The 25,117-nt window shown below is 45.1% G+C and overlaps 2 protein-coding genes and 1 long non-coding RNA gene across 4 annotated transcripts in view; 1 reads left to right on the top strand and 2 right to left on the bottom strand.

Moving 5' to 3' along the window:
* Positions 1–18,620, bottom strand: part of LOC134064989 (G protein-coupled receptor kinase 4-like) — a 54,213-nt gene extending 35,593 nt beyond the window's left edge. For both annotated transcript variants that reach the window (XM_062520512.1, XM_062520513.1), the window contains exon 1: positions 18,334–18,620. In XM_062520512.1, coding sequence (XP_062376496.1) covers positions 18,334–18,385 — 52 coding nt within the window. In that variant the 5' untranslated portion in view covers positions 18,386–18,620. The remainder of the gene's footprint in view (positions 1–18,333) is intronic.
* Positions 10,611–22,270, top strand: LOC134065078 (uncharacterized). The gene is made up of 3 exons (XR_009936310.1): positions 10,611–10,680; positions 21,915–22,037; positions 22,140–22,270. It is a non-coding gene; the product is annotated as an uncharacterized LOC134065078 (long non-coding RNA).
* The window catches only part of sclt1 (sodium channel and clathrin linker 1), a gene marked incomplete at its 5' end in the record, with an annotated part of 15,426 nt that continues 11,247 nt past the window's right edge, over positions 20,939–25,117 (bottom strand). Inside the window, 8 exon segments of the mRNA XM_062520511.1 lie at positions 20,939–21,034; positions 21,498–21,593; positions 21,944–22,022; positions 22,164–22,360; positions 22,792–22,984; positions 23,239–23,384; positions 24,233–24,307; positions 24,445–24,516. Of these exon segments, the coding sequence (XP_062376495.1) occupies positions 20,978–21,034; positions 21,498–21,593; positions 21,944–22,022; positions 22,164–22,360; positions 22,792–22,984; positions 23,239–23,384; positions 24,233–24,307; positions 24,445–24,516 (915 nt within the window). The 3' untranslated portion in view covers positions 20,939–20,977.

Here is a 25,117-nt window from a genome sequence, read left to right as displayed (position 1 = left end):
GTGTGTGTGTGTGTGTGTGTGTGTGTGTGTGTGCGCATGTGTGGGTGTGTGTATGCAAGTGTATGTATGCATGTGTGACAAAACACTGCTGCCTCTCTCCCGGCAGTCCCGATGTTTGCACACATAGACCATAATTGTCACAAGACAGGAAGGCACCCGCGGGCTGGTGTCGCCATGGCAGCAAGCACGAGGACAGTTCCTGGATGAGGCCACGCCACTCCACCGGTCGGACAGGTTTCCGCCAGCGCCCCCTAATCCCCTCCGATCCGCCCGGCGACAAGACAAATGTCCCAGCGCACTAGATCCCTCTCCCTTGCGTTACCTTACATTACCTTACAACAAGGAATTCCCAGCCATGTCAAAATCCACGAGCCCACAAACACTTAAAGCCAGCCAGGCACACACTTGGCCATTTTTTACTATCTTGCTCACTCTCTCCACCCTCTGTCTCTGTCTCACTCTCTCTCTCTCTCTCTTGAACTGAAAAATGTTGATTCATTTTTTTCCCCTTTAAAATGACACTCTCCTGCTAAACCCCAGACTTAAAATACTCAGATAAACCACACTATCTCCAGCAGATGAGAGAGCGCGAGGAAGCACCGCCCTTGTGTAATTTCACTCTGACGCACATGCGGGACTGGATCGCCTCTTAATATGGCGCTGGAGAACACATTTATTTATTTTTGTTTTGTTTCCCGGCCTTTTGCTGGACGAAAAAAAAAAAAAGAAGTGTGAGGGGTGAAGATGGGGGCAGGGATGGGGGGAGCGGGGCTTTTAAAAAACACGAGAACTCGGCCGTCTAACCCACGGGCAGAAAAGAAAATACTTTCAGTAAACGTTCCATGCTTGAGCTCAGAGCTAGAAAAAAAAAGAAAAAACGGAAAGAAAAAAATGTCTCTCTCTTTCTCTCTCTCATCCACACACAGACACACACACAGAGAGAGACAAACACACACACACACACACACACACACACACACGATGAGGGTTTCACACAGCACACACTCACTAATGAATACACAGACACACATACAAGCAGGCACACACGCACACATACAAGCAGGCACACACGCACACACACACACACACACACACCCAACGGTGCAGGCCAGATAGCAATGAAGTGGGTGACTAAGCCTTGGAAATGGAAAAGTGATGCTCGAGGCCGGGGTCAGGTCATGAGCTTCAAAAGGCATCAAGCCGAGCAGCCAGAGCTGATCTCAGAGCAGCCTCCGAAGGCCACCGCGGCGTAGCTCGCCGACAGCGCAACCCAAACATGTCCTCTCATGCGTGTGGACCCCTGGCTCATCCGGATCGGCTTACACCATCTAAACACCGGCGCATACTGATCTTTATCCGCCCGCTGCTGCATGGGCCGAGGCGGAAGCCTCCAGCTGCTGTTCTGGGAACAGTGTGTTTGTGCAAAGCCCTTGCACAATGGTTGGCGATGGGCAGAGGCCTCTGCCTGCACGCCCCCCTCCCCCCCACCCCCCCACCCCACCCCCTCGTTTTGTTGCTTGTTGCCACTGACAACACCGGAACTGAAGTCAGTTGACACTGGCATTGTTGGCTTCTGTAAGGTGCAAGTGAACATGTTGTTCAGGTGGCGGTGTGGCCGTTCAGTTCAGCGGTCAGTCCGCGTTGCTGTTCGGGGGTGGGAATAATAAGTGACCATAGGGGAGGGAAGCCCGGCTAATCCAGACAGGTACAGATTTACAATCCCACAAAGAGGGCCGTTGGCAACAGGATTTATTTACAACCATTTACATAGTGCTGTGGGAGAGTCCCATCGCCAGATTCCATCTAAGGAAGGAATGGGCCAAGCCAGCCAAACAGAAAAGAGGAAAAAAAAAAACACCCTCTCGGTTCAGACTGGGTCTGCTGCCTATGTTCAGCCTGGCAGCTGACGTCAGGATCGAGGAGGACGCAGGGAAACTGTACCCAGATCAGCTGTTCCCGAAATGCAGCGGCTTCCCCCTGGGGAGGAACAGATACGATCTCTGCATGCCAAACCACAATCCAGTTCTTCCTCTCGGCTCGGGCTGTTTGTGTGGCGGCCCCGGCCGACCGGGCGAGCTCAGAGAGAGAGAGGGAGAGGGGGAGAGGGGGAGAGAGAGAGAGAGAGAGAGAGAGAGGGAGAGGAAGGGAGGGAGAGAGAGAGAGAGAGAGAGAGAGAGAGAGGGAGGGAGAGAGAGAGAGAGGGAGAGAGAGAGAGAGGGAGAGAGAGAGAGTGGGGGAAAATCACATCACTTTAACAAGCTGCACTTTATGAGTGTACAGACAAGGTTGGAAAGGACCAATCTGAGAAAAAAAGAATGTAGACAGACGTAGAACAAGCTAGCGGAGGCCAAGGTGGAAATGGCTAATCGTTTAAAATCCAAACACACTCGCAATGTGTGTCTGAGGTGTGTGGGAGAGAGAGAAGAGAGAGAGAGAGAGAGAGAGAGAGAGAGGGAGGAAGGGACAGAGAGAGAGAGAGAGACTGATGTTTTAATTTCACTGAAAAAGGATGACGTCAGCCTTCCTCACTAAATCCCGATGAAGCGATGTAGGCAAAGCAAGCCAAACATGAAGTTCCACTACAGAGAGCCCAACTCACATAACACTGGCCATGGAGCCAGCAGCAAAACATTACATTCTCACATAGGAACGGCTAAACACATCCAGTCTGCGGCACTGCATGTCATACACACAGAGTTCCTGGATTTCTTGGACTGAGCGCCACATGTACCCGGCAGTGTTTGTTCGCAAATGTCGCTCTGGTCCTTGCTTGTGATCACACAATGTTGTAAACAGCGGTAAACAACGCATGACCTCATCGTTTTCTGCTTCATTCACTCATGCATGTTCCAAAGCCTCCTTAGAACGTGCGTACGTACAAGTGTACGTCTGCGCCAGAGACTGTTTATAAAGAGAAACGATTCATAAGAGGGTCAATTCTGGCATCATTGTGACGTGGGGTTCGCAACTGACACTCCCCATTAGGAGTCAATCGGGAGGTCCAATGTCTATGTATTCCTATGGGAGAAATGAACACAATCTCGGATTATGACCAATCCCTTAGCCCTTCATTCAGCGATGTAAATGACAAACCCATATGGGTCATTCCGTGTCAAATCACCCAGTGCCGGAAAGTGACCCTCTCCGAAAAAATCTGAAATAAATCACAGGTGTTTGTAGACTAGACCTATGCACAAATCTGAATTAGTATACCTGGATCACTAATGGTTTAAAATCTACAGCCCTTTGAAGCTTCAAGTCATTATAAGCATTGTGGTGAACAATCCTTTTTGGTCAACTTGCAACGTTATTGGTTCTTTTGGTATTTCACACACATCAGTGAAACTATGTGAATGGAAGCACATTTTCCTGTTGAATTAAGAAATCTAATCAGATGAGACGTGTCTTGTGTAATTTCCCCTCTGCAAAGCTCTGAAAATGGCTATAAATTCATTATGTGAAAAGACATCATCACTTTTGAAGGCTTCTCATTCGAAAGGTATGTGCCACAAATTTCATCAGATTTTTTTCCCACTCATATATGGACTATAAGGTCATGTCCATGCATCAACTTTGGTTGTAATCGTTGTCATATTGTCAGAGCATTTTGTTTTAATTGGGCTTGATTTTCAAAAAACCCATTTTCGTCCTATCATTTCACCATGTGGACAGTTAACAGGATTTTTTTTTTATTTTACCATATCACATTCTGTATGTGAGGATCATCTGTCCAAAATTTGGGCTTGTTGCTGAGTTTCTTTATTGGAGATATGATTTTTGGAAAATATTCTCTATAAATCCACTGAACTTGCATTGGATCTGCAGTACCACTTTGCACCAAATGGGGTGCTCTTTTAATACAATGGAAGTCAATGGAAGAGTAAGAGATTCACTTGTTTGCTGCACATATCCAATCTAAACACACATTTTATGGTTCATAGTTGAATTTCTCCAAGTAATGATTGCAACATGAACAACAAACTACTCATAAATAAATCGTATTTAGCTAAATTTTCTGATCAAGCAAAATATACACACATAAGACTGACTGATCATACAGTACATGCAGCAAGAGGATTTAGCTTGCCATCTTTGTAACAGTTTTCTACACCACCATAGAAGTTGGAAAATGAAAGTCATGAACAAATTCAAGAAAAAAGGGGTTTCAAGAATTCAGTGCATTGTCAGATGCAGAAAAAGCGTCAGATGCAGTTCAGGTATTTCACTTGATGAAGATGACTATGCATGTTTCCATCACATAAAAGTATTCATCAAAAGGTATGAGGGCTCAAAACGCTATTGCCTGGATCCAAGACGCATTCATGAAAAAGAGATAACTCATCAAGTATCTTTTTAAAATACCTGACAACCCCCCCCCCCCCCCCCTTTTTAATGTTCCTTCATGACATTCATTTTCCCACTTCTTTCCCAGATAACATGGAGACAAACCACTGATCCACCTTGATGCTCTTTGTCTCTCACAGAGGACTGCATACCAAGCATATAGGCCCCTTCTCAACCTCTCTCCTCAACTCTGGAGGAAGGTCCTCCAGGCTCATTCCCACTGATCTAACTAACACTGGATATGCTATCCTATTGTTGCCGCCCCATCATTCTTTATCTATATCAGTGGGAACTGCCAAAGATGGCAATTATGCTAAATCCTCTTGCTGCATGTATGATGACCAGTCAGTCTTATGTGTGTATAATTTGCTTGATCCGCTTATTTTCTCTAAATAAGATTTATTTATGAGTAGTATGTTGCTCATGTTGCAATAATTCCTTGGAGAAATTCAACTATGAACCATACAATCTGTGTTTAGATTGGATATGTGCAGCAAACAAGTGAATCTCTTACTCTTCCATTGACTTCCATTGTATTAAAAGAGCATCCCATGTGGTGCAAAGTGGTACTGCAGATCCAATGCGAGTTCAGTGGATTTGTAGAGAATATTTTCCAAAAATCATATCTCCAATAAATTAACTCAGCAACAAGCCCAAATTTTGAACAGATGATCCTCACATACAGAATGTGTTATGGTAAAATTAAAAAAAATCCTGTTAACTGTCCACATGGTGAAATGATAGGACGAAAATGGGCTTTTTGAAAATCAAGCCCAATTAAAACAAAATGCTCTGACAATATGACAACGATTACAACCAAAGTTGATGCATGGACATGACCTTATAGTCCATATATGAGTGGGGAAAAAACCTGATGAAATTTGTGGCACATACCTTTCGAATGAGAAGCCTTCAAAAGTGATAATGTCTTTTCACATAATGAATTTATAGCCATTTTCAGAGCTTAGCAGAGGGGACATTACACAAGACACGTCTCATCTGATTAGATTTCTTAATTCAACAGGAAAATGTGCTTCCATTCACATAGTTTCACTGATGTGTGTGAAATACCAAAAGAACCAATAATATTGCAAGTTGACCAAAAAGGATTGTTCACCACAATGCTTAAAATGACTTGAAGCTTCAAAGGGCTGTAGTTTTTAAACCATTAGCGATCCAGACATACTATTTAAGATTTATGCATAGGTTTAGTCTACAAACACCTGTGATTTATTTCAGATTTTTTTGGAGAGGGTCACTTTCCAAATGTAGCTGAAATTGGGTGATTTGACACGGAATGACCCATATAATACATTGAAATTGTATTTTCCAGCGAGATAAGTACATCGAAAAATAACTTTGTTCGCGATCTGTCTCTGTCTCAGCTGAGCGCAGGCCATCTGTTCTCAACGGCACGCTGCTTCTTCACTGACTATTTCCTCACTGACCATGCCCCTTTAGGAGGTAGGAAGTAGTGCCATTTCGTTCCACTGAAAAAAACCCTTCACGATTCATCTTTAGTAACTAGGCAATCTTTGACTGCGCACATGAGCAAGTCCCTCACTGCAGGTTAAAAACATGCTGCCGCTGTCCATCTGAGGCCAGCGATGCCGTGCGCAGTCCTCGTCCAGACCGCACGGCTGGGGAGAGTTTCGCAAGCGCTGCTGCCCTGCTCTCACCCAGACGCTGTTTTCCTGGCAGCCCCCAGCACGCCTTTGGCCTGGAGCTCCATCGGATCCCTCGGCACGGAGACTAGTTGGACTGGAAACGGAAACCTGCACCATCAAACGCTCATTTTCATGTTCTGCACGTGACTCAGAGAGAGAGAGAGAGAGAGAGAGAGAGAGGGGGGGGGGGGGGAGAGAAAGAGGGAGAGAGACGCAGTGAAGGGAGAGAGAACAGAGAGGGAGGGAGAAATAGAGCATGAAAGTAAAGGAAAGTCCGCCGACGAGAAGGCTGAACAGAGCTGCAGACAAGACAGAGAAAGATGTTACACGGCAGTCCATATGTGAAGTGCTTTTGGGATCTGACGAGAAGCACTATATGAATCCAAATATTATATACATTGAACATTTATTAGCATACACAGAGAGAGAGAGAGAGAGAATAGAAAAGAGAGAAAGGTGTGAATCACTCGTTATCACCCACGAAGCATTTCCTGCCACAGGAGTCTAATCAAGAAGAATCATCTCCCCTCTCAGCCCAGATGAGCCACACAGGGGCTTCCCACTCTCCACACTGGGTCCTCCCAACGCCTGACCTGACCTGCAGCAGGCCTGGTCTCCACACTGGGTCCCAACACCTGACCTGACCTGCAGCAGGCCTGGTCTCCACACTGGGCCCCAACACCTGACCTGACCTGCAGCAGGCCTGGTCTCCACACTGGGCCCCAACACCTGACCTGCAGCAGGCCTGGTCTCCACACTGGGCCCCAACACCTGACCTGACCTGCAGCAGGCCTGGAGTGGCTCTCAAACTCTCTCCTTGATCCTCGATGCTTGGTCCTCTAGGCTAGTTCCCACTGATCTATAATTAACACTGGATAGACTGTCCCATTGTTGCCGCCCCATCATTCTTTATCTAGATCAGTGAGGATCGAGGAAGGAAGGGAGGGTGTATAAAAGACCAAATGAGAGGCACCCCGGGTCTCTCCTCCGAGCCAACCAACACATGCAAGGGACACAGCAGTGCAGTGGACGGACGTGAGGTCAGCATCTGAGCAAGGTTACTGGCTTCATGGTGGAGAATCCACAAATATACTCTGCGTGCGTGCGTGCGTGCGTGCGTGCGTGCGTGCGTGTGCGTTCGTAGCATGTGTGTGTTCGTAGCTAAGCAAGTAGCTTTAAGTGCTAAACGGCCCAAGTCAAATATTTGAGCGCTCTGAAAGTTTCGAGAGTAAAGCGGAGCCGGGCGACGGACGTGTTAGCACTCTTGTGACCTGCGTGACTGATCTAGTCATGCGTGCAGCCTCTTTAAGGGGATCCTGTTATGACATGCAGGCATATGACCGCTCCAGGCGTCACAAACACTCACACAGCTACACCCCAGTTTACACTGCCGCACATACACTAACAATATTTACTTGCTGTGAGGAGCAAGAGCAAACACTAGACCTATACGATACGATACAAACACAAACACACACACACACACACACAGTGATCATCTCCTCCAGGGCAGTGTATACACACACACACACACACACACACACACACACATAGTGATCATCTCCTCCAAGGCAGTGTACACACACACACACACACACACACACACACTCACACACACAGTGATCATCTCCTCCAGGGCAGAGTATACACACACACATACACAGTGATCATCTCCTCCAGGGCAGAGTACACACATACACACACACACCCACACACACCCACCCACACACACACACCCACCCTATATTTATCAGGTTTGACACTGTGCATGTGACCCAGGTCCCACCGTCCCCTGTGCTCCTGTGATGTGTGACCTCATCACAGGACACTCATGCCCAATGGGGAGCGCGCGCACACACACACACACACACACACACACACACACACACACACACACACACACACACACACACACACACACACACACACACACACACACACACACACACACACACACACACACACACACACACACACACACACACACACACACACACACACACACACACACACACACACACACACACACACACACACACACACACACACACACACACACACACACACACACTGCCTTAGCAGCCAGATGAGGAGCACTTAAAGGGGAGGGGGTGGGTGGGAAGGGGGCAGAGAGAGCACAGCACACACACAAAACATTTGCACATACACATGTGCATATGCACACGCACACACACACACACACACACACACACACACACACACACACACACAAATAGACCAACACAAGTTCTCTCTCTCTCTCTCTCGCACACATACACACACACACAAATAGACCAACACAAGTTCTCTCTCTCTCTCTCTCGCACACATACACACACACACACACGAGCAAGAGGGGCAGGGACGGTTGGGCCACAGATGTTTGGAGAGCTGGAGGGATTGTGTGGGTGGGAGTGGGCAAGGGTTGACGATCGGCTCGTTCTCTCGTCTGAGGAGGACATAGAATAGAATGAGAAGCTGAGGAGAGGGAGAGAGAGAGGCAACAGCAGCAGACCAGGGTGGCAACTGCTGTTATTAAAGAGAGAGGGGGGGGGGGGGGGGGCAGGAAAATTGCAAAAAGTATTCAAATCAGCTCACGTCAAAACCATGATGATAATCAGCTAAAGCCCTGTGAACTTGGCCTTTCACCAAACGCCTGAGCTGCAGAGTAAAACAAAGCACTGGGCCTATCTGCTCAGGCCATGTTTCATATTCGCCCAGAACACCGACTGCAAGTCAATGCCATCAGACACAAACACAAGATGATCCCTCCTCAAGGACCATCCTGAGAGATGGCCCGCTATCTCTCTCTCTCTTTCTCTCTCTCTCCCCCTCCTTCTCCTCTCACACATAAACTTGTCCACCTATCTGTCTCTCTCTCTCTCTCTCCACCTATCTGTCTCTATCTGTCACTTTTTTTCCTGGTCAAGGCCTCGAGGCGCCAGAGGACCACGAGCCAGCTGATAGCGCAGTCTGGAGGCTAAGCGCAATCGATCACGGAGCACGGCCTGTCCCACCGGGGCAGGAGTGACACCGCCAGCGGCCAGTGAGTGCGCCGGCCGTCTCGTGACAGGATAGGATCGGCCGCCGAGCGCCATATCAAAGTGGGCGGGAGCAGGATGCGAGTGGATTATCTAATATCAAGTGACAGTTTAAATAAACAGCTCGTGGGGATGACAATGGGCCCTAATGTTAGCCGCCTGCCCATTATGAGGTAGAAGCGCTTCCTGTCTCTGCCTACACAAGAGAGGGCTGTTCAGCAAGCACTGACAAGAGCCATGTCGGATTACAATATATCAGAAGCACAAACCGAAGGGGTGCATTTGTAATGATTCTCCATCAGGAAGTTTAGGTAGTAGAGGCTACAATTTATTCAGGTGAATGTGCTGCCAGATTCTGTTTGGCCTCCAAGGCATTTGGCTGAATAATCAGCTGAATAAATAAACGTCGCTTTTTAGCGTTTAATTCACATGTCACCAAGGTGCGCTCGACAGGGAGACTTGGAGCTGGAAATCAGCTACATTCTGACGCAAATTGCTTTTCCACTTACGTCACATAAAACTGAAGCTGCCATGCACAGCAAAGCGAACACATTCACGGCAGAACGCAGAAGAAAAAAAAACAACATGCCAGCCTACTGGAAACAAACTGTCCCTTCATTTTATCTATTTCTATCTGCCTTCCACTCAATCTGCTCGCATAGACATATTTTCAGTGCATTTTCAGTGTCATAGGGAACTCCCCTGCAACCTACAAAAGCAATACTCATTCATGTGGGCTGTGGCACCAAATTCAAGTCACAGGATATGAATTTTATTTCATTTTTTAATGTTCATTCTTTTCAGGAAGTTGATGTACTGCTGTAATCTGAATTTGGGTCAAGCTTTATGGAAACATAAAGATACTCAACCAACCGATGGGACAGTTTAAGTTCTTGACCATTATGTGTTAGTTGTGACCAACCCAGTGACCAGTTCAACATGTGAAACTGTATATTAAAGAGGAATAATGCAGGATTGGCGATTTCATCTCTAGTTTCGGTTTCGTTTTTCGTTTTCGCTCGTTTTATGCTTGCATATTTATCTGCAGAGCTTCCCCGACAGCTTTAGCGTGTATATTTATACATATATAGGCTATACTGTATATAAATATATAAATTGCAAGCGTGGTTCTTCTTGTTCCTTTCGCGTCTCTGACTTCCAGATGTAAACAGCAAACGATCGTTTATCAGAAAGTTGCAAGGTTGTAATAGCGGAGAGGGACACTAGGGGCGGGAGGAAATGTGACTGTTTTCGATAAAACTGGTCAGTCAAGCAAAACAACGTTTTCTAAGCGATTTTATGACCATGAAAAAGTTGCATAGGGTCTCTTTAAACTAAACTGAACTGCACCATGGCAAACCCATGCTGTCTGTTGTAGGTTTGGGGACTCACTCACTCTTCACGTCTTCAGTGTCTGTTGGCCCTTATCAGTGGATAAGCCCATCAGCTGTCATGGCTGGACCCCACCTGATAAGAGACCTCCACGCCAGACAAGGACAGTGTGGCTCTTTCTGTTCTTTCCTTGGGTCAGTTGCTAAAGATGCAGCCTCTCGTCAGAATGGCAACAGTGGTGCCAACCATGACCAACCAGAGGGATAAAGGAATTGAAGATGGTCTGAGAGCATACAGTAAGCAAAAGATAATTTGCAGCACATTTAGATTCATGCTAGTATCTTCTAATTAAAAGAACACCAAGCTTTCAGTCACTGGACTTTCATCAGGGGCAATACAGCGCAAACATCTCAAACAGAAACAGGCTCATATGTGACCAAGTACACATGCATCTCGAGTGTCATGACAATGCAAATCCCAAAAAAAGTGATGTACTTTTCCTGAACACCATTTAGCAGTTAATAGATAAATACTTCAATGCGTCAAGTATTTATTTCTCTATTACTCTTCAACATCTAGAGACATATTAGATCATATTAGGTCATATTAGGGGAACCATCACTGTTTGCCCCATGCTGGAGGAACTGAGCACATAAATCCGACTAAACGAGAACTTGGCACAACATGTGGTCATGTCGGTGAGCATGAAGGTTAACCAGTAAACAATTACCAGGCATCAGCTGCAGCTAATAATGTCCTCTCATGACTGACCGCCATCGGGATTGGTGCGGAAAGCAACGACAACACACCTGACATCTGGCTCCATACCTCGGCCTACAGCAAGTCAGGCCCGAGTCCCGTGTCAGACGGACCAGAGAGGAAGTTCACAAGGGAGGTCCTTCAAATCCAGTGTAAACACATAAGAGCTTCCACCGAGATTGTAAACTATACTAAACGAGAGTTTGAGCAGACCTGAGGTGTGTTTAAATTTGGCAAACAGTGGCGAACGTTCGTGGTGCTGGTGAACATGGTTTCTTTGAACAGTTAAATCTGAACAATTTGGCGAAATCATTCCATTGTAACGGTAACACGTTGCCTACCTTACATTCAGCTACTGTATGGGTAACTCCACCTCAATTCAACAAATGCCTTCTGCTTGACCATCTCAGATTTGCTTCAAAATTACCACCTAAAGAGTAACCATTTAAACTAACTTAGACAAAATATTAGATTGGTATACCTAATACATCCATAGAGATTTTTTTTTTAACATGGTACCCCCCTCTGATTTTTGGCACATTTGCACCCTCTAAATCTGCAGCAAAGTTCAGATGTCATTATCTCAAAAAGCGTTAAAGCTAAAGACTTCAAACTTTCTGTGAATAATGATTGCTACCTATAGACTCCACATATACATTCGTAAGCCGTATGTGTTGATACTGACTGTGTTTCAATCTTGTGAAATCAATTGGCTAAGTTAGTTTAAATGGTTACTCTTCAGATGGTAAAGGTTTGAAGCAATTCTGAGATGGTCAAGCAGAAAGTTTCTCTAAAATCCGTTGAATTGAGGTGGAATGAATGACCCGTATGTTTGCGGAGGACTACATCCTTTAACTGTTTGCGAGTTTCGCAAAAGGTTTGCCGAGAACAAGACTAACAGAAAACTGTTTGCAAACTAGGGCTGTGCAATTAATCGATTCATTATGAATATGACTTCCAACAATTACGAAAATAACATAATCGAAATATAATGATTATTTTGCTACATTCAGTTTCACAACGATGCTCTCCTTTTGTTTTGAGTTGTCGTGTGCATTATGTTTTTACATGTATTTTTTTCCTGTTGGATTATATATGGATGATAGTTCCAAAATCACTGAGTAATCACGTTCAATAATCGTGATCTCAATATCGTACAAAATAATCGTGATAATGATCTTTTACCGTAATCGAGCAGCCCTATTGCAAACGCCTTGAACGGCCCTCTGTGGCCGTATATCGCACTGACCGTAAGCAGCACGTGCAGCACACACCTCTGGAAAAGTGGAACCCTGAGGAACAATGCAAGGATGCAACCATGTGTGTTTCCTAAAATTCCAGCACTAGGACTGATGTCTGACACTCTGAAATGTCAGCCCGGTCGGTCAGCGCTGACGAAAGCGCCCCGCGTCTCCCAGAGGGCCCGCTGGCCTCACGTGGCGCTCTTCTGCCGGGCCTGCTGGCCTGGACGTAAGCGGGGCGCCGGCTCTTTGTTTAGTCTGAGGGCAGTGCCCTCCTCTGGCCCGCATCGCAGCCCAGTGCCCACGCCACCCAGGGCCCACACCGCCCAGTGCCCATGCCGCCCAGCCCACTCCCTAACACCACGGAAGAGAAAGTAGCCATCGATGCGCGCACACACACACACACACACTCACACACAAAAAGAGGAAAAATGGGACACCCAGAAGACTTTGAATGGCGCAGCAGGAGAAACAGTCTTCCCACAGAGATGGGAAGCGGCAGCTGGGCCTGCCAAGAGAGACACCGAGGGACTGGGGCAGCTTCATTCATCATACATATTTCATCACTATCCCCTCTTTCCCAACTGTCCTTGGGGGAGAGGACACGCGTCATGTGGCAATATGGCCATCTGAACACACACACACACACACACACACACACACACACACACAGACACACACACACACAGACACACACACACACAGACACACGCACAGACACACGCACACACACACGCACACACACACACACACACACACACACACACACACACACACACAAAGAGATGCAAAGACCTGAGCGTACCATTTGCTTCATGTCTCAAGACTACATATTTCTAATGTTATTTCATCAGTCTGTTAAATTAAACAAGGAAGAGTTTCAAAGTTGACCTATAATTCAAGGAGCTCTCAGGAGCAGGAGAAGGAGAGAGAGTGAATCGCTGAGTGAAATGGAGGGAGGGAAAAGTGAGTGAAGTGACGAGGAGAGAGGGAGAGAGAGAGAGAGAGAGAAAGAGCGAGAGCACATGGTTCTGTGCCAGTAGGCCATCTTGAACTCCCCTCTCATTAAAATGTTATTAAAACGTTTCTCAGACATGTGCGTACTAGGAAGAACACCGCATTTCTGTGGGAACATCGTGTCCCTGCACACACCTGTTTGACTTTAGAGAAAGCCCATGCCACACGCAGGCCTGTTTATGTACCTGCCATTGGCAAGATGGCAGGAGGCCTTCAAGGTTTACGACAACCTGAAACCTAACAGTTAGTGACCTTCAAATTCAGACTAAAAGAACCAAAGAGACAGAACTTTTTAAAGGATCATTCTTGTTTGATAATGACACTGCTGCACTACCATGGGGTGAGCATTTAACAAGCATCACCCTTCAACTAGTAGGAAAAGTTGTAAACTAACGCTCCTCAGCGTGCTAAATGAAGAACAGTGTGACTGTGGTAGCGAGTTGCATACTGTGTTGATCATTTATATTCCTGCCTTGTTTGACCTTTGTTGATGCAAGATTATAACAATTACCATAGAACATATAGCTTTCACACAACATTCATACGTTTTCCAGTTGAGTTGAGTTGAGATGAGCCTCTTGGCTTTATAATAATAACGACACATTGCACATCGGTACTAACATGAATTTGTTGTACTACGCAATTCAAAACTCAAAGGAACCTTCCATTCAATATTTTATTTTTGTACACAATGCTTCCTCACACAGTTTTGGCTTCATGCTGAGATCAGGCTAATTCAAAACACTGCCACTATTACCCAACAGCACTGGGCTGGCATCCTTCTTCTTCTTCTTCTTCTTCAAAAAAGAATATTGCTTCTTTCTTAGGGTTCTTAGAATGACCAAAAATAAATTAAGCTAGCAATCCACAACAGAATAAGGCATACCAAGCAGCAGGTATGGCTGTAACGCGCATTGTATATAGTGATTATTCTGAGTTTATCGTGAGTTTTCCATATCGCAATATACTGACCATGTTTTTGCATAGCATTATGCACGGTTTGCATACTTTTCCATATGCAAAAACGTGCTGATGTGCATTATTTGCACAGCTGTGAGCATCATTTCTTTTCTTTTTTTTTCTGATTGAATGCAACACCTAAGATGTTCTACAGTAGATAACAGTCAACACTATTTGACTTGGGATTTTATTTTGGTATCATATTGTATATATCAGCGGTTTCTCCACGGCATAGTCTATGGCCATATCATCCAGCCCTAGCAGCAGGGGGTTTCCTGTCAGGGACTGAGATGAATGTGCAAATGCATTTAGTGGTAAAACACTAATAGGTCTGAGTGAGTGTGTGTGTGTGTCTAAACAGGACAGATCTCACCTAGATTCCAACAAAAGAAGCGACACACAGGCAGTTCCCAGTCTATGGGTAGATGTGTATATAGAGGATTCCAAGCATACTGTACGTTGGGTCAAATGCCATTTACATAATCTAGGATGTGTGAGAGAATTACAATAGAGACAAACAGCAATTCCATGTAAAACAAAAGGTATCGCTTTCTTTTTTTGGTAGAGAAGGCATTTTCAGAGTAAACACACTACAGTCAGTTATTATTACCAGCTGCCACAGACCACAAGGGATAGTGGCATCTCCAAAAAAGACCCCCCCCCCACACACACACACACACACACACACACATTCAAATAAAATAAAATAATCCAAATTAAAAATATATAAGGAAGAATACTGTAGATCACCACATTCTGAAACTATATAAGGGAATATAGAACTGGGTGGACATGTGCATTATCTATTCATTCATAATTGCAGAATTACTACATGAAACAATGTACTACTTGAAAAGATACATCCTACAATTTTCAGTAAATTTTAATAAGCCTGATTACGAGTGGACAAAACCACAGCTGTTGAAGTTAGAAGCTCAATGTTTTAAATTGTGTATTTATTTTTTGCTACAAAGACTGAGGGTACAATGAACTACAGCACATGCAGTGCAAAGTTAACAGTGTCAACTGTGAAGTGTGTCAAATAACTTTTTGGTCCTGTCAGCACACAGAATGTTTTCCTGACTTGCATGGACGAAACACATGGAATTCATTCTGGAGTCACAGCCCATTCGCAGAGCCGTGAGGACAGTTAATGGCAACCACATCAGGGAAGTCCTCACAAAGCAATGTGTTTTTATGGGCGACAAATGTGGGAACACCCTGATGTATGAAAGCCATGACGGTTCTTCTGGCTAGCAGCATCGAGCTAATAAAGTCAAACCGCTGAACGTCAACGGCAAACGCAAAAATATGTGTGAATAGCTCGTAAAAACAGAGGAGGAAAGAATGAAACATGCTGAAAGATAGCAAAATTTAGGAGATGTGAAAATGGGCGTTTCCAGAATATCACCAGTTTACGGTCTGTGTGATCTAGCATTTTCTAGAAAGTACACTGACAGCTTAAAGTAGAAATTGTACTTTGTGAGAAAATGGGGAAAAAGGGTTGCAAAACATACACAAAAAGCAGAATATTCTACTGTATAGAAAGAGTGACATGTACACCCATTCAAACTGGATTATGGCACGTAATTTCCCTGACCTATGCTTTTATGTCAGATTGGTAGACCTCCGGACACAATGGCACCAATACAGGAGGATGTGCGATAAAAATATAGACTCCAAATGCAAATTCTAAATGAGTATATCTCCTCTGTTTCTCTCACTGATTGTATAATGACCTGGGCTCTGTATAGGCAATGTGGATCAAGGGGAAGGAGACTTCCCGAGTGGTTAAATTGGACTGCCATTCAAAAGAACTACCAACATCTGTAGACTTCTGAGACTGAATGTGCATGGATTTAACTAATGACCAGACAGATAGAGTTTTAGACTTAACTTTAGTGAGTCAGCATATTTTAAGTCTGTATATGTCAATGACCTTTGTGGTTTAGAAGCATCTTCAAATGGATGTATATTTCAACTTCACGTGACTCAGAATGTAAGGATAACCACTCTTCTATATTCCAGTTTGCATCATCTATTTTTCTTAAATCTATCGACATAGTATCTAAGACCACTCGTGGGTATTTATAGTGAGTAGTGTAATGAAAACATCCCCTATCTTATCTTCAAATTGAAAGCATCTGGAGGGCACACAGCCACTTCCTTTCCCTTTTTTGTGTGTTAAATATCTGTTTATTTCACTGTCATTAGTGCCAAGGCACACCCAGTCACCCGTGATCCAGAGATTTTCTTCTCTGGTCTTACATTTTCCATCTAAAATGTAAATATGTGATTCTTGGCTACCACTCAGTACAATGTCATATGTGCATTTCATATAGCAAATATAAAGCTAAATGATATATCGGATCTTTTAGACTCTGTCACAATTTTGCAGCAAAGTTAGACTGCATGCAGATGTTCCTTATTGAAGTGAGTCTGCATTCTTTAAAATTAATGTCTGCTACTATAGAGGCCATGTATGCAATGTTGTATTTATGAGAAAAACAATAGTTTGAAAAACGTCCAGATTTGGGGTCAAAGGTCACTAAATAATTAAGTCACACCTCATAAAACCTTTCTGTCAAACTTGCAAACGTCATGGCTACAGACAAACAATTAACTTGTACTATGCCAGGATAATCAGGGTGCGTGATGGGACATGTTGGCCCCAGACTCCTTAGCAACTTTTACGCAATTCTGACCCCTTACTGGGCTTAGTGGGCTGCATGTTTAGGAGCAGGATGTGATGCAGAATACGTAAACTATAGGATAAATCTATGCCTTAAACTAAATATCTCTCACACACACAGCTGAGGAACACCTTGATCCTCTGTGCTATTGAATAAAAGGGCTGACACCTTCCGCTAAACAGCTCATAAAATACCCTACATTGCATTTGACAAATAGAAATAACTGCTTTCGCAAGAAGACGAGAGTCCAGACACGGTAGCCTACAGTTAACCTAGTGGTCTGAATACCGCATCTTTTCAGGCTTGGATCCATCAACGCGTCCCACAACACCATTACCGATGGACGTCATGTCTCCATGCATGAACAGCCCCCAGCAAAGGGTCACGCCTGCTCATCTCTATACAGTCACTACAACACTACGGCAAAATCGGAATACGATTCGCCTTCCTATATTCTATATTCATATTGGCGTCTGCTAACTCGAGGCCTAACTGCAGATTCGCCTCATTGGCAGGTAAAGCTGGCGGAGATGGGGGTACGCCGTGTGCAGTTTCCCTCTCCGCACTGAATATACCAGGCCTGCATGAAGTAGGCTAGCCTATAGCCTCCCCTTTGCCCCATCCAACGCTTCACTCATTAGCTACCATATTCATATGGTGTATTTTTAATTATTATGCCCACGACACAAATATTACACAATTGTAGACCACGACGAGAAGCAATATGATGCATGATATAGCTACTAACCTATGGCACCTTCCTTCAATAACCCTCGCTGAAGCTCAAAAATGGTAGGCTACAGCAATATGGGCAAGGCCACCCCACAAATCAAGCCTGCGTAGTAGGATACTGTTATCCCCTCGCTGAAATAATCGAATGTATAGATGACACAATCCCCATGTACTTAACAAACACGGCACGTAAATTAAGAGATAATGTATCATAAAATGTGTTCCGTTGTTTGATACTTTGTAACAGCGAGCGTAAAAGCCCACACGGGCTACGTGATCCAAAGCTACTGATGTCTTTAAACAGTAGTGTATTGATCCTCAGTTTAACGGCTTCACTCGTAGTGATTGCAGCATGATCAGCAAACAAAAAAAGGAGCCTGGACAACACACTATATTTCCCTGATTGTCTGACTGGGAAATTATCTGAATGCAAATAAACAGCAGACTACTGCGCAGATTGTGGACAGCTAAAGAATGGCAGAGTCGTGTCTTTGTTGTGGTTCGGTCTTCTTCGTCACCCCCTTGAATTCTCCCTGATGTGGCTTACCTTCTCTTGCCTTCAGCAGCACAGTGTTGGCCACGATATTTTCAATCTCCATTGTCAGAATTCGGATCCCGAGCAGTCCCGATACATTTCACTCAACGGAAAAGATTAAGACGGCTGTGCAGATGAGGATGATGGTAATGATGATGACGATCAACGTGAATATCGCGCTGGCACATACCAGGTTAATGGTATTTCTCCATAGCTTGATGTTAAACCACCCACCATCTAGAGCAGTTCCAACATGAACTCCCCTTGTTAGCATTCAATGCCTAGCCTTCCTTCCTGCCTCGCTCACTCGCCCGTTCGCTCTGCTAGCCGGAGAGTAGGAGGGATCAGTTTACAACCAGTGTAACCTTACAGCCACACTCGCATACACGGGCTCACCACATACACACTCACACCGTGAACAGGCTACATTGACAGCCAAAAGTCGTTGTAAACAATATTTTTGCGTTTAGAGGTGCCACTACTTCCATCACAGTGGGCCATTATTTTTTTGGTGGCTGGATGTGTGAAGGACCATACCCTAAACGGTTTAAGCTGTAGCAGTATGGTCAAACAGTTACAGCAAATTATACACACACACACAGATATGTGCCCAAACAATACATGCTCTTATGACATTTTCTCTAAGGAGTAGATTCAGTAGGCTAATATCACCCTGTGGCTCATGAAACAGCAGACTATTGGTAGGGAGATGTTAGTGGCCTTGGGCACAATGTCCTTGAATAGACATTTTTCAACAGTAGGCCACATAGCCTACATTTGGGCTATGGAGAGAGAACTTAACCTATTTTGAATTCTGATAGGATCTTAACATGTTTAAGCAATTCTGTTAATAACTGGGTGGAACATACCAATGTCAATATCTGCGATCTCATCTATTTAGGGTCCATGGCAGTTATGTCAAACAAGATAATTATTCTCTTTCAGCACTGTAAGTTGCTGTAGTATCTTCTATATCTCGCAGACGAGACAAACTATGCTTCTGCAGCTCAGAAATCAGATACAACAGGGGATATCAGCTGGTCAGACGTGTTGTACACGGGACACTGAAGAGGGAACACGGGACACTACAGACTACAGAGAGAGATTAATGCATTTGTCAGTTTGAACTCTGCGTACACCAGACGGCCTGAAGGTCATCAATGATTGCCTGAAGGTCATCTTGAACCATGACACAGGTCTACACATTGCTGTGGGTGCTGTTATATTCCAGTATTACTATACTTGAGGTACAGAGGGTATATTTCAGTTGAAATCACCCAATGGGAGCCATCATTTGTATTTGTGTGTGTGTGTGTGTGTGTGTGTGTGTGTGTGTGTGTGTGTGTGTGTGTGTGTGTGTGTGTGTTTTAGATCCATTAGAGGACTCGGATGTAAGGTGATATAAGCTAAACGTCGACAAATATTGGATGTCCGGTTAACACACTGTTTGTCAAATTCCCAAGGTAAAAGAATGAACTTCCTATAAAATGGTATTTCATTTCGGTACCAAAAGATTTAAGGTTTGTCTCGTCATTAGCAGCTATTCTACATACCAGCACCTAAAATTACAGAGGCAGGCTGAGAATGAACATTAGATAACTCTGATTAAGGCTAAAAATATCTGAAGTGTTGTCCCAGCTTAACAACTTCCATTTCGAGGGCATATTGAAGCGGCATTAGTCTGTCAACATTGGCATAAACTAAAAGTGTTTCAGTGCAAGGGCAGCATAAAGGGAGCGGCAGTGATGGATTTTTAATCAAGTGCTTGACTGCTGAGCAAATCAAGGCCAGGTGATTCTCAGGCCCTGATTAATAATTAGTCTTGATACACTGCCACCCAGTGGTGAGAGTGATGAATAGCAATTTATGTTAACAACTGAAAGCAGTTGGATATTGTGAACTGAAATGACAAAAAATCCTCAGTAGCTAACAGGAACAAGTCCAAATAAGCTGTTGGACTAGTAGCATAGTCTTTTTCATATGCACAAGCTCAGTGGAGGAGTACTTTGTACTGACATCCATCTCTTTTAAGTATTGGTATTTTGATGATCTGCTGTATTTTATCTGGTAGAAGTATTTGATTACTAGGCAGTTCACAACTTACTGCAATATCTGTTATGTTCATTTGGTAAATTCTGAGCATGCACATTTAGGATGACAATGGAATGGCATAGCATTGGTTATTAAGGCTTGGAGGTCACTGGCTGTGGTAGTAACAGTTCAGTTGAATGAGAAACAGAATCAAGGAACCCTCATTTTGTCGACCAATATTAAAGCAGCAGTGAGTTTTGTTCTAAAACTAGCTTTCAATAACAACAATACTTGAATAGTAGTTGCTTATTATTTTCATTAAGCATACTCCTACATTAGGATGTGCACATGTCTACTCACAAGATACTGTGCATGTGTGTGTGTGTGTGTGTGTATGTCACCTCTATGATTAATGCTGTTAAAATTAAGACTTCTGGGTGAATCATTAATCACCACAAAAGTTCAAATGTAAAAGGCATCAGGTAAGTGATGGGTTACAGTATATACAGTGCTGAAGGAAAATGTCATGTTCTGCTTTATTGTTTGTTTCAAACACTTTTATTTTATTTTATTATTTAAAAAAAAAAATAAAAAGAAATGAGCAAGGGAAAGAGATACCAACTAATTACAAAGTCTCCAGGTCCATCAGGGAAGTAGCTTTCCGTCTCTGGAGCATAGTGAGCTGCACAAACAAACACAGAAAAGGGGAAGTAAGCTGGAGAAGGTCCGCTGGTCATTTCACACATTCCACTTTACTGTAGATCATTTCAGCTCTATAGTCGAGTTGCCACTGAACTCGTTTGCATGGTCATTCATGAAAATTCAGTTGCGGTAAACATCTGTCTGTGCATGTTTTGATACATGGCGATATGCAAATGAATAAATGGACCTCATCAAGGAAGGAGTTTGTGAGCAGCAGTGGGATCAACAACAAAAACAACGTGGCATTTATATAGCCCTTTATCAAGGAACTTCACCGTGAAGGGGGAACCTCACTAACCGGTACCAATGTGTAGCACCCACCTGGGTGGTGCATGCGCGTTATCAAGCCCTAGGAATGCTCATGTCAGGGCAACAGTTGTGGAAGCATTCTCCGTACATGCTGGCTACTACAGTACGTGTTGCATGTGTGTGGTGAGCCCTACCTGCTGCGAGGCTGAGGCCGCTCTCTGCTCCGCTTGAGACAGCCGTCTCTGCAGCCGGCCGTTCCTCTCCTGGTACTCCGACACCTGCCGCTCATACTGCTCGGCCACAGAGCACAGAGACAACGACCAGAAGACCAGACGTCACGTTAGCCACACAGAAGAACACGGTACTAGGGTGGACTTCCACTAAATCGAGCTTTAGCAAGTTTGTGTTAGGTACAGAGATTACCGCATGCAGTATTCAGCTAGTCTACAGTGCTCTGCCATAACAAAGCATTGAGGCCCCGACTGGTACACTGCCAATCTAAACCAGAAATACTTTATTTTGCCCCTGATGACGCAACACACAATACACACCTAATTGACGCGCTTAAAAGATTAAAACGTTTTGTTTTTTTTCCCTTCTTTTTGCCAAAGGAGGTCTTTCAGCAGGTAATACCACTTGCCTCAAGGATTCTTTCATGGTCTGCTTCCAGCTGATTTTCAAGCTCCTGTGACCGCTGTTTCTGCCTCAGAAGTTCACTCCTAAATCAGACATGGGTGAGAATGGTGCGGAGTATCAGTGCAACTTCAAATGCTTACGTCCCTTCACACTCGCTGAATTCGGTGTGTGTGTGTGTGTGTGTGGTGTGTGTGGTGAAGGGGGTGGTGAATGGTTGCGCTTACTTGAGGTTGCTCAGCTTGCTCTCGAAGGCGTCGGCCAGCTTCTTGGCCTCGTCCTTCCAGCGCCTGGTGGTCTTCTGCTGGGCCAGCAGCAGGCGTGTGAGGTCAGCGCTGGAGCTCTGCCGGCTCTCCTCCAGCTCACGCAGACGAGCGTCCAGGCCCTGCTCCTTCACCGAGAACTCCTGCTCCATGTGGGACACCTGGACACACGCACACACACACACACTTTACTCAGCTCTTCTGAAAGAAATGTGTGTATGAATTAAAAAGATTCTCATTATACACATCAACGGGTGTGCACGGAGTATGGATTCTTCAGTGACCAGTGTCCAAATACACGCTTGTTTAAGAACGTATCCCCATTGTGTTGCTGTGGAAAGAGCTACATACACCTTTAATTATATCTTCCGATCTTTATATTCTACATGCAATTTTGTATGGACTGCTATCTATCTTCCTATCCTGAAAAATGTAACCTGGAGACTTGGGGAAAGGTTTGGAGGCCATTTGATGTGCAGACAATTGAAGTGTGTTGGCCTTGGGCAGATATAGGAGTGAGGATCTACAGGTCTGACTGACACACACACACACACACACACACACACACACACACACACACACACACACACACCTGCTGCTTGGCCTTCCTCTGCGCGAGCAGGCTGGCTTTGCGGTGCTCCTCCATGTCCTTGCGGAGCTGCTGGTTCTCCTGCTGCAGCTGCAGTCGCTCCTCGCTGATGGAGCCGCAGTCGTCCCGCGCCCCCGCCAACCCCGCCTGCAGCCGCCGCACCTCCTCCTGGCACCGGGACAGCTCCTCCGTGTAACTGCACACACATGCACGCGTGCGCACACACACACACACACACACACACATACGCACGCACAGACAGACAGACACGCACGCAGACAGACAGACAGACAGAGACAGAGCAGGCCACAGTACACAGCGTCATTGAATGACTTCGAAAACCATAACATGCAATCACAATGACACACATTCCTGTCCTACGAAGTGTGTCCATGCATACACACACCAGGACTCATTTTCAATGCTTTCAAGTGTGTGAACAGAACTCACTCCATCTCCATCTTCTTCAGCTTGGTCTGTGTGGTCTGGAGGGTGAGGTGCATGTCGTCCTTCAGCCGCTCCGCGTTCAAGCACCGCTGATGGAGGACCTCCATCTTGCGGAACTCCGGCTCTCCGCTCCGCCCTTCTTTGTACATCTGCAATATCACACACACACACACAAACACACACACACCTTAACTGGGGCCACGTCTACACGAAAACATCGGGTATATTTTTTCGTGTAGAAGACAAAATATAGGCTAACAAAAGCAGTGGCGTGAATAAGGAGACTACAGACAATTCAGTTTTCTATTCAACTGTTAAAGCTAATTTTCAAGGTACATGATTGCTATACACAAATCCAGCGTGAACTTTATGGGCGCTGCCATCTTGAATATCGCCATTACTGCGTGCCTGCGGAGTGTGACGAGTGACACTTGCCTGTGCTTTTCAATGAAAGCATCCTGTCAGAGAGTGTCTAACAAGAGCTCCTGCTCATGAAAGAAAATGTCAGGTGAAAGGAAACATTGGGTAGATGATGTCAGACTGTGGCCAAAACTTACCGATGAAGGTAATTTATTAACAACATAAGGTATTAAGACATGTATTAATTACAGCTAACCTCTGCAACAGCCGTCTATGGAACCAACGCACTACTTTCTTAGCAGCCAGGCACGCAGTAATGGCGGCGCTGCGTTACTTCCGTGTTTCCCTGGATTTGTGTATATAAGGACATGCATTTACATTTTGCATTAGGTCTGGTATAGAGCCAGCTAGCAAATGTCTGTTGACATCAGGCGCAGACATCCTCCTTACTTTGTGCTGTGGGGTCAGTTAGTCATAGTCAAACTCTAGATAGTCCAATTAGGATAGTGGAGAATTGAGATGTGGCTGTGTAAGAGTAGGATTCAGCCGTTTTTGTTTTGATCTGTGCTCTGGGTCAATCAGGCTGCAGGTCAGTCTAACCTCCTCCCCCCCTGCAGGGAGGACCCCCAGTGCTCACCTTCTCCAGCTCCTCTTCCACGGCCTTCCTCTCGCGATGGGAGCGCTCGATCTGAGCCTCTTTATCAGTGCATTCCTGTGGGCAGTCGAGGAGGACACACAAATCAGTCTGTGGTTCCCCATCCCAAGAACACATTCACTAAGAACATCAGAGTGGAGCTCCAGATTGACCCGGGACTCCACTGGACTCGACTAGCGGTGCTGCACACGTACCAGCTGGAGAGCCGAGAGCTCCTCCGCCATCCGATGGATCTGGACGTTGCACTGCTTCCTGACGTTCTCCACCTGGAACACAACGAGGCCGTCACCAGCTCAGGAACAAACACGGCTCTCCTAACGGAGCCACCAACGGCTGACCGTTGAGGCGGCGGACAGTTGGTACCTCCACATACCGGTGCGCTGCACTCACACAGCTCAACTCAAAGGAGCAGTCTATTGGGAGGAGGTGGAGAGACCTCCTTATCTAACTCTTCATGACCTCCGGCGGAATAGAAATCAAATGAATGTGTTAAGGATAGACAGGATAATTACAACGACATCTACAACTGCACAAATTCTTAACGGAGGCCAAAGCCTCTGCAGCAACATTACATTCCAACTACTGCCTTAAAAACGCTGCTTACACAACCGCTTGCTTCATTCTCCACCACCATCATTTCATCTTTGATCAAATATCTTTTTCATGGCATTCCAGACAAATCTCCCTTTCGTTTCATGGGTCCCATCTGCAAGACATCACTATAGAATAACACCACTTGCCTGATTCATAGTGGTGCTGCGGTGCTGTACTTTCTCTACTCAAACAGCTTGAAATGTTTACCATGCAAACGCAGGTGAATTGTCTGACCTAGTGTGACTACATAAATACAAACCCAGATTTACAGCT

Source organism: Sardina pilchardus, chromosome 2 (genome assembly GCF_963854185.1).
Source record: "Sardina pilchardus chromosome 2, fSarPil1.1, whole genome shotgun sequence".
In the NCBI taxonomy this organism is placed as follows: domain Eukaryota; kingdom Metazoa; phylum Chordata; class Actinopteri; order Clupeiformes; family Clupeidae; genus Sardina; species Sardina pilchardus.
The sequence above is the reverse complement of the archived record's forward strand: the minus strand, read 5'-3'. Positions and strand labels throughout refer to the sequence as shown.